General features: G+C 36.6%; 1 protein-coding gene across 5 annotated transcripts in view; it reads left to right on the forward strand.

Moving 5' to 3' along the window:
- Positions 1 to 11,073, forward strand: part of LOC144272510 (sodium channel protein type 2 subunit alpha) — a 95,834-nt gene extending 84,761 nt beyond the window's left edge. For all 5 annotated transcript variants that reach the window (XM_077830647.1, XM_077830650.1, XM_077830646.1 and 2 more), the window contains exons 21-26: positions 1,150 to 1,431; positions 3,510 to 3,563; positions 4,890 to 5,027; positions 6,332 to 6,436; positions 8,088 to 8,358; positions 9,878 to 11,073. In XM_077830647.1, coding sequence (XP_077686773.1) covers positions 1,150 to 1,431; positions 3,510 to 3,563; positions 4,890 to 5,027; positions 6,332 to 6,436; positions 8,088 to 8,358; positions 9,878 to 11,073 — 2,046 coding nt within the window. The remainder of the gene's footprint in view (positions 1 to 1,149; positions 1,432 to 3,509; positions 3,564 to 4,889; positions 5,028 to 6,331; positions 6,437 to 8,087; positions 8,359 to 9,877) is intronic.
- The last annotated feature ends 5,988 nt before the right edge of the window (positions 11,074 to 17,061 follow it).

Raw genomic sequence — 17,061 nt, forward strand, 5'->3', positions numbered from 1 at the left:
TTTTCTTTAGGTGTTTTACAAAATCTCTCTTATTTTCTAGCAGTCTGATCCAGCTGCCATTGTCTTTCCATTGACTTCTGTAGCAGTTGGATTGGGCCCTAATTGTTTGTTTCTTTTCTTTATTATTCTGGTTTACAGACAGATTTTTTACAAGTGTTAATTATCTTAACCCTTTTTTCAATCATTATTAATCTAAACATTAAGTAAACCCACCTCATCCTTTTTAGTGGCCCTACTTTCTCCCTACTGTTTTTTTTTACCCTGGCATATTTGTAAAAGCCCTTAAATACTTTGGCTAACAATAACGCATTCTTACATGTTGCTACATTTGGGCCTGATTCTGTTCCCACTGAAGTCAAGTGGGAATAAAATTAAGTCTCCTCCTCTAAGTCTTAACTGTTGCTGAGTATTCTTGTTTGGGTACCTACCTGCTTTTCCATTTGTATTAACTACCACCATACTTCCTTAAGATGTTCATATTAATATTCTGACTTCTCCTAATTTCCTATTTATTTAAAATTAATTACACTCAGTGACAATGTTGTTTAGACTGAATTTTGAAATGGACTGCTTATCCAACTAAACACATAATATACACTTTGATTTTGCTCTTTTTAATGTAAAGGTTGCTACTGGTCTTTAGAAGAATAATGCATGAATAAATAAGACAAGAAATATGTGCACAGATTTTAGAGTTACATAAATTAAACAATCTTAAAGAATTAAATCTTCATGGTTTTTTTCTATTTTTGCTACGTCCTTTTCATAATTAGTTCTTCATGTCATCATTCTTTCTTTAAACCTATGATTGCTACATTTTTATAGATTTTCCTTTATGTCTGTGTTTAACATGTATCTCTTTTTTTCTTTTATTAGAGTATTCAAATTAAGGCAACATCCTACCACTATCAGGTTTTTATTTATTTTATACTTTTTTTCCTTTCTACCTAGGTGAAGTTTGTTCATCTTTTGGTTGTTAAATTAATTTTATGAGTTACTTTCACCAATTGAAAAGCAGAGTGCAAACAGAATTAAAATACTGTATTAATTTTAAGAAAGGTTGATTAAAATTGATAAAATATCTAATTATTTTATTGCTATACTTATTCTCACACTTTTTCCACTATTTTCCTTTTATTTATATGCTAGGTCGTTGTGAATGCCCTCTTAGGAGCAATTCCATCCATTATGAATGTGCTTCTTGTTTGTCTTATATTCTGGCTAATCTTCAGCATCATGGGAGTAAATCTGTTTGCTGGCAAATTCTACTATTGTGTTAATACCACAAATGATGAGAGGTTTGATATCAGCCAAATCAACAATTATAGTCAATGTGAGGACCTCATAAACAACAATGAAACTGCCAGATGGAAAAACGTTAAAGTAAACTTTGATAATGTAGGACTTGGCTATCTTTCTCTGCTTCAAGTAGTAAGTGACCACTCTTTAATATGTTTCTTATTGTTTACTTGTAGTAAAGAGTAATTTCTCAATGTTTTTGTCACTAAGTAACCCTGTTCTGCACTTAAAAAAATACTTTGTTTACTACTGTGCCATGAAAATCCTTACATATAGTAGGAATGCTGAGCACAATTTTTAAAAAGACAGATACATACAGACATACATATCTGGCTGTGGAAGAGATCTCAAGCAAGCAGAAATGGACGCTTACAATATTCATTGTCTCTTCCTTTACATACCTGGGACTCACTTCCAGCTTGCCAGTTCAACTGGCTATGTTGGCTCCCTGTATTATGGAGAGTAAGTTTGGTAAGCGTATATGCTATTAAAATTATATGGCTAACATCACACAACTAAAGATAGAATAAAAAGCAAAAATCAAGGGTACTGAGATGTTCTGGAAAGGAGTAGTGGAACTGAGTGGTAGTGGTGCGGGGTCCCTTTGAGGAAGGATGGGAGGCTTGAATACATGATAGGAAATAGGAGAGCTGATTGGTCGCCTAGTTTGCATGATCAGAACTTACTGGGACACGAAAGAGGAGGTGGTGTTTCCAAGGCTCAATGAGGAGCACTGGGTGTGGCTTGGACTCTGAAGCACTACGGCTTTAACTTTTGGGGATGCTATTTGTTTTTTCTTATACTTGTACCTTTGCTTTAAAAAACAAGTTTCAAAATACATTGTGTAAACTTATAAATATTAGACAAATACTTACTCATTTCTAAAAGACATGGAATCAAACCATTACATGCAAACATGCTTATCACCTCTTGGACACCTTTTGGTCTGCTTTGTTTCTTCTTGACAATTCTAAAAGCCCTGAGAATCTATCAATTCAAATCTGGAATATTTTCTTACTTTAGGCTCATATTGCCATGACTACTACTTCTCCCTTATGGTGCAAGTTTGGGGGACATAATTCACCATATATAATAAGTTACTTTATCTATATTTACCTCTTGTAATTACTGGTAGCAACCCATCTGTAGCAATCGTAGGACAAACTAGTTACTCCTGATCTAGAGGTGAAGTGATTCCCATGCACTCAAATGACTGCAGAGTAACCTATTTAAGTGTCCAGCTCGTGGAGCAATTGGTCTCTGGGCTTAACACATGCACTATCCATGCTTCAGCATGCTTTCTCTTTCACTGCAAGGAGGATGTGTGGTGGGATTGCTGCAGAAGAGGTTAATGGGCCCTGAACTGTGCAGTGAGTTGTATGGAGTAACCATTGTTACTGTGGAGTGCATAGTTTGTTTGAGCACCAGAACTGGTGATGTGCAGAGTTTGTTTTATAACCATGTATATACAGCTGTGACACAAAGTATAACTATGGATGTATTCAGTATAATAAATATGCATTCAGCTAAATGCAATACCTAATCTTTTACTATAGAGGATAATATATCTGTTAAAAATTCTCATCTGAATACATGCTATCAGAAATAAAAATGTATTTTGTGTGTGTGTGGTGTATTATGGTTTATATGATGTAAGCACTGCTCTTGATTTCACAGTTAAGGCTGAGTTGGCTTTTGCAGTTAAATATCTATCTATATCTATATGTATGTATGCATATTTATTATACTGACTATATCCGTGGTTATTCTTTGGGTCACAGCTGTATACACATGGCTGTAAACACACACTGTGCGCACACACATATATATTTAAGTGCAAAAACCAACTCAGCCTTAACTCTGAAAGTCAGGAGCAGAGCTTACATCATATAGACCATGATACATCCCCCCCACAAAATGTATCTTTGTTTCCAATAGTGCATATTCAGATGAGAATTTTTAATAGATATATTATTCCTTGTAGTAAAAGATTAGGTACTGCATTTAGCCGGATTGCATATTTATTATAATTGTTTACAATTCTTGTATACAAAACAACCAGATACAAGGCGAAAGCCAAATATTAATCTTGCACCATACCAGTATTTTAAAATGAATATGAATATAGTTGTTCTTCAGTTCATAAACGGTGTCTCCAATTAGCCATTTTCTAGAACAGCAGAAATTAAGCACATGTGTTCTGTTTACAGGCCACATTTAAAGGATGGATGGATATAATGTATGCAGCTGTGGATTCTCGAAAGGTAAGCATATTACCTTGAGCCATTGTTTTGATTGCATGAACTCTGTGATCCTAGTAATGTAACTGATATCTTACTTGAGTGATACTGGAAATGAGATAATATGGAGCTATATAGTTCCATAAAGCAGAACAGGTAGCAAAGAGCATGAAAATACAAAAGAAAAGGAGATTGGGGAAGATCTTTTAAGGTCCCGTATACTATGTGGCACAGCTAGACCAAATTCCACAGTAACTTTAACTTATTATTTTGCCATGAAATACCCTTGGCTCCTGAGCAAACACTCAATAGGCTATGATTCATACTTGGAAACACTCATTGATGGAAAATTTGTGGGCAATTATTTGCAACAATGATTATTTTCAAGGATGTGGTTGTTTTCCAAGCAGCTTGGCTCCACTCCTCAGGTCTCAGTTCCTGTACTGTTCTGTGCTCCACATAGCTCATCAGTTTATCCTTCTTTCTCCCTCTGCTCCCAGGCTACAAGCTGTGCTCCATTCTGGCTCCCTAACTTCCTGCTTCCTTGCTCCATGAAACTATGCAGGGGGTGTGCCCTTTTATCCTATTAACTCCCTGTTAGAGTTAAAAATGGTAAGAAAGTGGCAACTGAAGGGAGGTCTTGGCAGGAAAGGAAAACAAAATGTCTGGAGCCTAGCTATATTAACATGCCAGATTCTGTGGCAGAAATGGTGAACTCCATGGTATCTTGGAAAAACATCAGAGTGTTTGCCATTGGAATTGCAGAATCCACAAGAACCTGACGGAGAAGAATGGAACAGTTCACACCTCTTAGAGCAGGGGTAATCAGTTATTTTTTGTCAAGGTCCAAATTTCTTGGTCAAGGTCCAGACTCCAGAGAAAATAATACAAAAATAATAACAGCAACAACAACAATAATAATAATAATAATAATTAATAATTAATAATGAATAAATACAAAGTTTTCAGAGTCTGTTCAAAAGCATCCGGCAGTGTGGATTTGGCCTGCGGTCCACCTATTGACTACCCTGTCTTAGAGCTATTGTTTCAGGTTGTCTATAGATTGAGGCAGGTGACGCGGCATTTGTTCACACTCATTTCACATTTTCAGGGTTTTTCCAACAACCATCGGGACTAGAAACTTTATTTTTTAATGAAAGCTCAGATTCTGGAACAGAGTTCTGTGGCAAGGAGGTGAATTCTGGAGCTTCAGAATCAGAGTATACGGAGCCTAGTTCATAAGGCGCATGAGTCAGAATAATAGAGCCTTAGGCTTTATATAACAAATAAGGCTTTTGACGCACATTGTTCACCCCGATACTATAGCTTGACATTGTGCATGTTTTGTAGGTATTGGATCAGCCTAAGTATGAGGACAACCTGTACATGTATCTTTACTTTGTCATCTTCATCATCTTTGGATCATTCTTTACCCTGAACCTTTTCATTGGTGTCATCATAGATAATTTCAACCAGCAAAAAAAGAAGATAAGTATTTCGTCACTGTTCTGAAAAGAAAGCTAAATACAAAAATATTGCTTGTTTTGGTGCCTACCATACAATGAATTACTGTAGTGACTTCAGGTCAGAAAAATATTATACTTTTTACTCTTTATGGTGAACATTTATTATCACTTGCTGTAACATGCAGTATGTAATGTAATCAGGTTTAACTGTATTCATTCCATGTAATGTAGCAGGATGGATGAATTCGGAAAACCATACACATGAGCATATATAACCAAAACAGAAAAAGAAAAAAGATAATCAACGTAAAGGTGTTGTATCATAAAAAAGGCTAAAGATTTAAATGGCCAAATCAAGCAATAAAAAAAATGTTGGCTACATTGCCTCCATGTCTGAGAGCAACCAAATGTAGACATGTAAATCTTAGTTGTAAGACCATGTTATCCTTCTTTGTACTGTACTGAGTCTTAATTTTTGCTGCAGTGCTGAATAAATACTATCACTACTTGAGCTACAGGATTAAATACATTAGCTGACAGCAGGAAAAGGCTATTATCCCAGAAGGGGAGGAAGGAGTGCTGACTCCAAGGGTTTGTTGGCATGGGGGAACCCAGTCTGACTTGGCTGTCTTTGCTGGCCCACATTCTCCGGTTGGGGGAGCTCCTGTCCCATGTGGTGACTCTGTGGGTGGAGAGGAAAGGGCTGCTGAGACCATGTTGTGCTAGGTCTAGGAGGGAAGGGAGTCCAGCCTGGCCCTCTTCACCCCTGCAACATTCCACTATGCCTTCATTGGCAGCTTCTGGGTGTAGCCAGTACAGTATGTGCTGCTGCTTTGGCAAGGGCATGAACCCAGCCATAGAATATTCATTTTTACTTATTATTTAGGCATTTTGCCAAATTTTTCCTGAGGAGCAAAAACCAGAGAAGGGAAGTTGAATTTTTTAACATTCATGTCTGGGCAAAAGCTGAAGGACTTGCATGGGACAAAGACAGCGCACATCTGTTGCCTAAGTGCATTCCCCCTGCAAAACATCAAAGGCCTACTGCAAACACTGGACTTTTGAGAGCTTCTCAAAGAAAAAGTTGCAAAAATCTTTTGGAATGGAAAGTGTTAGGCAACCTAAATTCAGGACTTGTTAGCAGCTCCCAAAATATAATGACAATAAAAATAAGAAAGATGAGAGAGCAAGCCAGTCTTTATGCCCATTCAGTCCTTGATTTCTGCTGAGACTCTGAACAGGAGTGATAATACTAATGTGTGATGGTGGCTATAGGTAATCAATGGAGGTACATGGTTGTAACTAGTTTTGATCTCATTTCTTTACTTTGGAGGCCAAGACATCTTTATGACAGAAGAACAGAAGAAATATTACAATGCAATGAAAAAGCTGGGTTCAAAGAAGCCACAAAAACCTATACCTAGGCCAGCGGTAAGAATTAAAGTATTTCCCTCCCTCCCCCACACACTGTTTAAATAACGTATTGGGTTAAGTTGTAAGCAGGAAAAATAATTGACCTAAAGCAAACTTTGTCTTTCTTTAAATCCAAATGAATTTTCTCTTTTGTATTCATTAACCTCCTTGGTTGTGGAGGACCCTTCTTTTTGCTTTGTATTCTCACTCTACATCTGTTGGAAGACTAGTGGGATTGTAGGTCGCATCCTTCAAACCACTGATCTGTCTAAAACAACTTACTTACAACTCGAGTACCATGAGTGCCAAATGTGTCAAGGCCTTAGGAAGAAATCCTCTTCTCAGGCCAAGAGTGACTTTGCAGCTGTCCTGTGGAGGCTACTCCACATGTCTCTTACATGCCTGTTCTTGGATATAGAGAATTGGAGTATCCATGAAACGGAGGATTCTCAGCCTCTCTCTTCCCCAGCCTCCATCCTGTGCAATGTCAGTTAGAGAGCAACTCGAGTACAGCTCTGGACTGCTCAAAGTGTGCACTCTCCCCATGCAAAGGACCTTCAATTCCTGTTCTGCTCCTTGTGCAGTGGAACCATACTGGTTCAGCTGTCAGCATATCTTCAACAGCTGCACAGATGGCAGAAGGATTTTCTCTAATGAATGTTTTTATAGTTAATTGAGGCTGAAGATTTTATTAGTGGTACAAGAAGTATTTCTTAGGGAAGCTGTATTTTCTTTAGCTCCGAGACCTGTATAGGTTTCCAGGGAAGGGAAGTGATGGCCGTGGGCAAAAAGCAAAACTTGTTTGCCAGTTTTGCCAAAGCTGAACATTTTTTTAGTCTGCTGTATCACTAAAGCCCATATATTAAAATGAATGTCAGTAAGACAACCAAATCTTGTAGCTTTGAAAATCTTTCCTTTAATATGCATAAGTAGAATCTTTGGAGGCCTTACTACTGAATTTGTGTGCAAATGTCTGTGTATTCACAAATAAGTGAATGCACATTAAAAGGAGGCTATCTTAAAATGCAGGCCTCAGTGTACAACTAATAATAATAATAATAATAATACCTAGCTCCTATATAGTTAGGCTTGGAAAGATTAGATTTTTATTGGTAAATGTCTGTAAATGTCAATTTCACTGTACACACAAACCAATGAAATTTTTTTTCAAATTTTTTCAAAAATAAATCAAAATTTACTGATAGGCGAAGTAAGAAAAACTCTGCTTGAGAACTTATTCGAGTTTGATTTGTGGATAATTACTTTGTATATTTTGATGTGATGTTGACAATTTGTGTTTTAACAGTTATCAAACTTTAATTTTTTGAATTTCAATGTCTGCTGTCATTAAATAATTGTCTGATTCTTTCTATTGTCTGATTCCCCCATAATTTTCTATGACTGAAAATTTAAATTGATAAAAATTGAGAAAATGCTTACAAATTAACCTTGATGTTATCTGTTGAAATTATAAAAAAATAAAAATTGAATTTCGCCAAGTCTATATATAGTGCTTTTCATCAGTAGATCTCCAAGTACAAAGGAGGTCAGTATCATTATCCCCATTTTACAGATGAGGAAACTGTAGATTTAGTTAGTTATTTGTATGAATTTGGGAATGAAATGTATACACAAGGTGTATTCATGATGCATTCTTTTTTACCCACAGAACAAATTCCAAGGCATGGTCTTTGATTTTGTGACAAAACAAGTATTTGACATCAGCATCATGATTCTTATCTGCCTTAACATGGTCACCATGATGGTAGAAACAGACAACCAGAGTGATGAGATGCAAGATAATTTATGGTGGATTAACCTTGTGTTCATTGTCCTTTTCACTGGAGAATGTATTCTGAAACTGATTTCACTTCGTTATTACTACTTCACCATAGGCTGGAACATTTTTGATTTTGTAGTTGTCATTCTTTCCATAGTAGGTAAGTACAATTCACTTTCAAGAAGGGACTGAAAGAGTGGAAATTGAACATTTGTTTTAGGAATTTAAAATTCCTTAACATTTGACTTGAAGAGAGTCTGATTCTTTAGTTTGCCAATTTTTTATTCCATATTGTACATGAAATAAAGGAACTGTGTATTAAAGTTTTTATACCAATTAGATTTGATTGATTGTCATTTTCAGTATCAGAAATTAGACTGTAGGGTTGCCAAGCTTCCAGGATTGTCCTGGAGTCTCCAGGAGTTAAAGATTAATCTTTAATTCAAGATTATGTCATGTGATGAAACCTTAAGGAATACGTCCAGACAAAATTAGCAACCCTACTAGACCATGACTCTGAGTGCAGTAGAAATTGGATATCGCTCTAGTATAGAAACAAACCAATAAATGGAAAGGCTGTTTTGAGGCAAAAGTGAACGAATTTTATTATTGGTAATCACAGGGAGAAATTGTGCCCTGCAACCCTGAGATGACAGTCAACACTAACAGCAGAAGAATCCGTCTGGTTTTACTGTTTAGTGTGGACAGCATGCTAGGACCCCACATAGCAGGTCAGCACCCCCACCATTCCTGCTGCAGAGCCACTTCTGCCACTTATATCTGAGGGTTCTTTACCCATTAACTCAGGAGAGGCAAAGGGAAGAGCAGGGCCAGAGCAGGTGGATCTACAAATATGTAGTTCCAATGGCCTATTTCTCTATCTAGAGCACAGGAGCAGAACGGGCTGCCTGGAATGGATACAATTTCATCTCTCCGACCTTGCAGGATTCCTCAGTCCACTATCTGGTTTTATGGCCTATTTTTTGGGAACAGGATTTTACCCATAGCTATCTTGTGAGTGGCTGAAAAGGTCACCGTTTTTATGCTTCTCTGATGCCATAATAAAGAAATTTTCTGCCACTTTTTTCTTCTAAGAAGCCTTTTCATTGCTGGTTTATTTATATACTGGCTTGTTGTGGGATTCCCACTAAATATTTGGTCACATTATTTCACTGGTGATTAAAGAGTTAAGTACCTGTCTAAATTTGCATATTTAATTTAAATAATTTTATTTTAATGGATTACACTACCAGAAACTATAAAGGGGCACTTCCTTCAGATTAATCTAGATTGGTTCTATTACAATTAAACAGAAACATATTCTGTAAACTTCAGTATCCACTGCTCTATTCACTAACAGATCATTGTAGTGTATAAGTGGGGAGCAGTTCCAGGAAAAAATATAGTGATACCGTCTAAAATGTACAAATCTCTTTGGTGCAGTTTTACAAAATCCTGCAAAGTGCTGCAGAAGTTCTAGTTGGATTTTTCAGATTTGTATATCATACCATACTGTAACTGTTTGGTTAAATGAACTAAAAGCCCACAATGCAAACTTCTGCTATTTGAATACGTTTGTTTCACTTCTCATTGGTCAACATGGTATGTAATAGTATAAATCTTTAGTAGTTGCTGTTACATTTTATTATATGTTTACTAACAAATTTATTTTTTAACAGGTATGTTTCTAGCTGACCTGATTGAAAAATATTTTGTGTCCCCCACCTTGTTCAGAGTTATCCGACTCGCCAGAATAGGTCGAATCCTGCGTCTCATTAAGGGTGCTAAAGGAATCCGCACTCTGCTTTTTGCTTTGATGATGTCTCTTCCTGCTTTGTTTAACATAGGTCTCCTGCTTTTCCTGGTCATGTTTATCTATGCTATATTTGGAATGTCCAACTTTGCCTACGTTAAGAGGGAAGTTGGGATTGATGACATGTTCAACTTTGAAACTTTTGGCAACAGTATGATCTGCCTATTTCAAATTACCACATCAGCTGGTTGGGATGGTTTGCTAGCACCAATTCTGAACAGTGGAGAACCAGACTGTGACCCTTACAAAGATCACCCAGGAAGCTCTGTTAAAGGAGACTGTGGTAACCCTTCAGTTGGGATTTTCTTTTTTGTCAGTTATATTATCATCTCATTTCTAGTTGTAGTAAACATGTATATTGCTGTTATTTTGGAGAACTTCAGTGTTGCTACAGAAGAAAGTGCCGAGCCCCTGAGTGAGGATGACTTTGAGATGTTCTATGAGGTTTGGGAAAAGTTTGATCCAGACGCCACCCAGTTCATAGAGTTCAGTAAACTATCTGATTTTGCAGCTTCACTGGATCCTCCTCTTCTTATAGCAAAACCAAACAAAGTTCAGCTTATTGCAATGGATCTTCCCATGGTAAGTGGTGACAGAATTCACTGCCTTGACATCTTGTTTGCTTTTACAAAGCGTGTTTTGGGGGAAAGTGGAGAAATGGATACACTTCGAATACAAATGGAAGATCGGTTTATGGCAGCAAATCCTTCTAAAGTCTCCTATGAACCGATTACAACCACATTAAAACGAAAACAAGAGGAAGTATCTGCTGTCATTATTCAGCGAGCTTTCAGACATTACCTTTTAAAGCAAAAAATTAAAAAAGTTTCATGTATGTTTAACCAAGATAAAGATAAAGATGAGGATGACCTGCCTATCAAAGAAGATATGATTATCGATAAGCTAAATGAGAACTCCACTCCAGAAAAAACAGATATGACCCCTTCCACAACCTCTCCACCTTCCTATGATAGCGTAACAAAGCCAGACAAAGAGAAATATGAAAAAGACAAATCAGAAAAAGAAGATAAAGGTAAAGACGTCAGGGAAAGTAAAAAGTAACAAAGAATTTCATTGGTGACAAATAGTTTACATCCTGAGAAAGTGACATGTTTGTGTCAACAAGACTCCTGTATGAGGTCTATGCCAAACTGACAGTTTTTACTTATATAAATATATATATAAAATGATTATATATATATATATACTTAAGGTCAGTGCCTATAACAAGACAGTGACCCCTCGTCATCAAACTGTGACTCTGTAAAACAGGGTAACAACCTTGACAGGAGGTTATTGTTTTCATTACCAGCTGATGCTGCTGAAGAGGAGACAAAATGGCTACTCAGACTGTAGGGACCAGTTTAAAAAAAAAGGTGCAAACCTACAATTTCTGTGTGATTAACAAAAAACACTTGAGTACAGTAATTGTATCCACTGTCTGCATTTCAACTGCTATATTTGCCATATTTTTACAAAAATTGTTGGTGAATTTATCATTTTTTTTTAATTCACAGGTTGTTTCCTATTATCTGTGACTATTTTTGTAAATTGGTTTTGTGTTGGGGAAGGGGAAATGAGGACCAGATGTTCTATCCTCTGATTCTCTATAATGTACAGGCAGAAGTGATTTGCATGAAGGCATGCCGCACTCATTGTTCATGCATGGAAAACACGATACCAGTCGCACAAAGCAAGGGTTTTAACTACTTCCATGTTTCAGGGTGGCTCAATATTTTGAGGTGCTTAATGAAAGTATTCATCTTGTGTCTCATTCAGACAAATCTTAATGTGCCTGTAAAGTCCCATAGAACCTACAATAATAAAACAGATATTTTATTTTTTCACAAGTCATTAAATTATAGTTGATACAAACTTCTCTGAGAAAAAATGTTGGCGATATAAACTTGATTTTTTTAAGTGTTCTTCTGTGGAGAACAAAATACTCATTTAATCTAACCTAGAAAATTGAACTGACCAAAAAACGTCGACCTTTATAAAGCTGTTTTGCTTCACCCTGCAGTATCATTTAGCCATCTTCTACTCTCAGCAAGGTTGACATTGTATGTGTCAATAAAATAATACCATCTATGTAAATAGTTACTTTACCATGTGGTGCATGTTTGAGCAAACAAATAATGACCTGAGCACAATATTTATTGCATCAAATATGTACCACGATAAGTGTAGTTTGCAAGCTTTCAACAGATAATATTATGTATTCTGTACCATTATAGATATTTTGGAGGCTATCACTGATGCATGTTTATCTTGCCTTTGCTGCTGTATTTTACTCCTTCCACTGTTCAAAAGTCTAATATGGGAAGCCATATGTCAGTGGTAAAGTGAAACAAATTGTTCAACCAGACATCATTCCTTCATATCATCAAGCAATAGTTTGCAGCTATTAAAGAGCTTCTTGCTTTGCATTCTTAAATTTTAAGTGAATACTGTGCGGTATATAGCCAGACTGTACAGGACATGTTTCAAACTGCTTAATCTGTTGAAAATACATGGGTAGAATTTTCTAAGGAAATATAAATATTGTAAAAATATCATTTTATTTTATTTTTCAGCATTTTGTACATAAAATCAGAAATTAAAATTATCTTCAGGTTGATGTCACAGTCACTTTTGTTACTTTCTGTCCATAGCACTTTTTAATCGAAGAACTTCACAAAATAAGAGGTAAAGGAGAGAATGAGGTAGTTTTAGGTTTCTGCTTCTTTTTATTAGTACTGTATTTTTGCACACATTTTAATGTGAAATAAATTTCAAAATTCAGTCCGAAATGCACTTGCTTCCAAATAGATATAACTTGTAATTGAAATGTGGTGGGAAAGATTTGTTTGCAATCTTAGCACTGCCTGCGTCAGAAGTTTCAAGGTAGTCTTTTTATTCATGGAATCATTGATCTTTACCTGTGTTTGTTTACATAGACTATTCTTATTCTTGTTGATTCATGCTGCACTAGAGCTGCTCTAAATATACTATGGGATAGACAGTGTCTTTTTCACAAGAACTAAGTAGCAAACTTGTATAATTGATCACATCAGGACATTTGTGTTTCTTACACAAGCAAAAATTAAATGTTGATTCCTCCTTTAACTAAAACTGTTGACTTGTGTGTTGGTGAACTGCATGCAGGAAAATGCTATTACCATAAAGAACGGTAAACCACATTACAGTTGAGCCAAAAGAATAAAGATTTCTTTTTTTTATTGTATTTAATTGTTGTCTTTGTTTTTATCACTAACAAGTAATGCATGTCAAAAGGTGCTATAAATTTTAAAAGGCTACACAGATAAAATATTTGCAAACAGGAATAAGAATTAAAAGTCTTTTTGATTTAAAAAATGTGCATGAAATGAAATAAAGTATTGTATACTTATATATTCCCAAATACATTTTATATCTTTTGCAGTAGATGATGTTGTTTTAAAATTCACTGTTTCCTGAACTTGATTTACACTTCCATTTCAAGGTGGATTTTTCAGGCTGATTAACACTATTTAAAATTACTGTACCAGAAGATAATACTCATGTATAGAGTGCTTAAAACGCATTTACATTTCAGGCATTTTAAACTACTAGAAAACTGATGTTAAGGTGTTAGTACTAGATATCAAAGCTACAAATCGAAATTAAATTTATATTTTCAGTGATATTTTGGACCCAAATTCCAAGTATCACTTTTGTTGTTATAGAGGAATTTTGTACATCAGATGATTCATTCATTATATTACAATAAGGCATAGGGAAGATTGAAGTCTATGGAAGCTTTGCTGTTAGATTAAATAAAGCATTGGGCCCATGTTATATTGCTATAATTTAAGGTATTGCCCATTATTAAAACTTGAAGATTGTATACATATATCATTTAAACATTTATGGTATATTTATACGGAATGCTTTTTCACCTTGAAGAATCCCAAGTGTTTAACACTCTGTATGTACACAGCACCATGGAAGTGTAGCCATCTCTGCAGTGGAGGCAGAAGCTTGGTGAAAAACACCCTTCATAAGAATAGGTAAATAGGGGGAATTTTGTCCGAGGACACAAAGGCAAATCTCTACTCTTACTAAAAGCACTGTAAGATCTTCAACATACAAGCACAACAGACAGGTCCTCAGATTATAAATGGGTAAATTTATCTTCATATATGTTTTCTTCATCATCTTGGTTAGCCCTTGTTATTCACACATTCAGTAGCTTCATTCCAGTGCAATGTCTCGGGGAAAAACAGTTTTATATTTGTGTGTGTCATCCTTATCATATGGTATCTAATTTTATTTCCAAACTACAGCACCCATTTTTAGGGGTTGGGACAGTTATTTTGGAATAATATCTTATGTCAAAGTACATCTCCATACTTCCTCTTCCCTCCCAAGCTGGGGCTTACAAACTCCATGACAAAATATGGATTTCTATAAAACTGAGAGGGTTACGACCTGAAAACAGAGAAACTGCCATTTTTAAGGGACACATGATACCTTGTTTATTTGTTAATACAACTAAGTTTGCTCATTCACATTAATAGAGTATGCTGTGAACCTCCCAAAAAGTGATGAGACTGGCCCAGGGAGCAAAGCTGGAGTGAAACTCAAAATTGGCAATCAAATTGATGTCATTTCTTTAAAGGGAGAAATTCTCAGCAGAATGTCTCAAATGCTGCCTTAAGAGTGAGATGCTTAAAAAGTCAGACACTGATGAAAAAAAGAAGAGCCCTGAAATATCACTTCAGATTCTTTATTCTAAATCTCATGTACATGATGAGCAGCACCACATATCTTAAAAGTCATGCAACTATGTTTATTTAGACATATGCAGCTGCAGAATTTCAAGATAACCAGATATGCACAATCATATATTTGTCTTCTGAATCAACTCTGGTCCTTGGACAAAACTCCCAATAGTCTGTGGAAGTTTTGCCTAAGGACTGCAGAATTTGTTCTTCTATATTTTCTTTTTTAAAGCATCCAAAATTAAGGGCTTGTTTACACTGTTTGTATGGGATTTTTCTGTACCAGTAACACTACTATGATGGAGCTGCATGGTGCAAGCTCTTTGGCCACAATCCTGCAAGTAGATACATGTCAGTAGACCTCTGCTTCCACCCCTACAGAATGAGTTGCCAGATCAGGGCCTAAGAAAGGAAGAGAATGGAGAACGCTGAACCACAATAATTTAAGTACTAAGTTTTTTAAGTAACAAAAGACATATTTTGTGTTGTGAGATATTTGTATATGAACTGAACTTTTAGGGTTACCACCTTTGAAATCCAAAAAACCTGCCCCAGCAAGCCCACTGCAACCCCAACCACAGGGCAACTCCACAAACCCTCCCCTTCAACAGCCGCTTATAGTATCTAGAGTGATACCACATACAGATAAGATTGATAATATCACACACCTCCTCACTCTGGTGTAACTCAAACCCTCTCTCACACATGTGCGGTGTGCTTGTGTGTTGGTGCGCAGACAGCTGCTGTATTTTCAACAGTTTTATTCTGTTATTCCTTAAATCATGGACGTGGGACCACTGCAACATCTTTAGCTGGACACAGAAACTTTTAACATTAGATATCCCAGTGTATTGTGATGATAATGCAAATCTTTAGATCCACGTAAAAAAATCCCAGCAGATTAAATTATTTTTCTGCAACTGGCAAATCCATTAAAAAATGGCCAGGCCAGTCAAATACCGGCCAAGTAGTAACCCTAGCTGAACTAAACCATTCAGAAAATGATCTATGTCTTTGTGAGTCTAGAGCAAAGCTTTACTGACTTGACTGATATGTAATGAAAAAATTGGATATTACAAAAGAAAAACTTATGAATGGCTTAAAAACTGAAGACAGGCCATTGGAAACCTGTTTGATTGATCTGTTTTTTAAGATCTTTAGGATTTAGTATTTATTCACAAAAATGAAAACACTAATATGATGTTTACTAAATTATTGGCATCTTTATTCATTAGTTTAAAATAAAACTGACTTCACCCAATCTTGAAATTTTATTTTTTAAGGAAAAAATACCTTCCTAACATCTTCCAGTCTCTCTGGTGATCTTCCCCTTGAGAGTTTACTATCTCTCTAAATCTTGATTTTGAGGGTTCTGGTAGACCCGCAGTGCTTCTCAAGCTATCTGTTGTGGGCGACTGGCAACTTTTTTTCCCAATGTGCGCGCAGACTGGCAGCCAATGATTGCTCGCGGACTGACACAGGTCTGCGGACCACCACTTTGAGTAGCACTGTGGTAGAGGACATTTTAACTAGAGAAGGAGGAAAGGCTGATTTAATAGGTCACTTTTAATTTCTAACTTCTGTAATATTATTATATAAATAGAAATATGATTTTATTTCACTCTTTTCCTTCCTGTCTCCAGAATTCTAGCAGAGAAGCTACAACATGATTGGGCATTCAGTTTTTATATCTTTAAATCTTGCAACCTACTTCTTGTAGAATACCCTTTCAAATGAAACCAGACATGTTGGCTACTTCTACTAAATGATCAGCATTTAAATAGTACTTTAGATTTTTTCGCTTGTTATTGTTGCATTTTACGGCCAGTGCTCTAGTGAGCTGAATTGGGCAATTCACACCTCTGTTACAGATAATGTCCCAGTGTGCCTCCAGACTGGAGAAGCCATCCCTGCACCGGTTCACAGCTGGGAGGATCTCTTCCTAAACAGGTTTCAGAGTAGCAGCCGCATTAGTCTGTATTCGCAAAAAGAAAAGGAGGACTTGTGGCACCTTAGAGACTAACCAATTTATTTGAGCATGAGCTTTCGTGAGCTACAGCTCACTTCATCGATGATGCCACAAGTCCTCCTTTTCTCCTGCCCAAACAGAAAGCGCACCAGGGTCCATCGCTGTGAAAAGCAGACTTGCCGTGCCGCTCCCGTCGCCCCTTGAGAGCCGCTCCCGCTCCAGTGCCCTGCGGCTGGCTGGAGAGCTGCGGCGCTCCCGGCCTCTCCGGCGGGGAGCAGCGGCCGTAGTAGATAGAGAACGAGGCTGTACAACAGCACCACCTAGGGGCTAATGCCG

The sequence above is a fragment of the Eretmochelys imbricata genome, chromosome 11 (genome assembly GCF_965152235.1).
Source record: "Eretmochelys imbricata isolate rEreImb1 chromosome 11, rEreImb1.hap1, whole genome shotgun sequence".
In the NCBI taxonomy this organism is placed as follows: domain Eukaryota; kingdom Metazoa; phylum Chordata; order Testudines; family Cheloniidae; genus Eretmochelys; species Eretmochelys imbricata.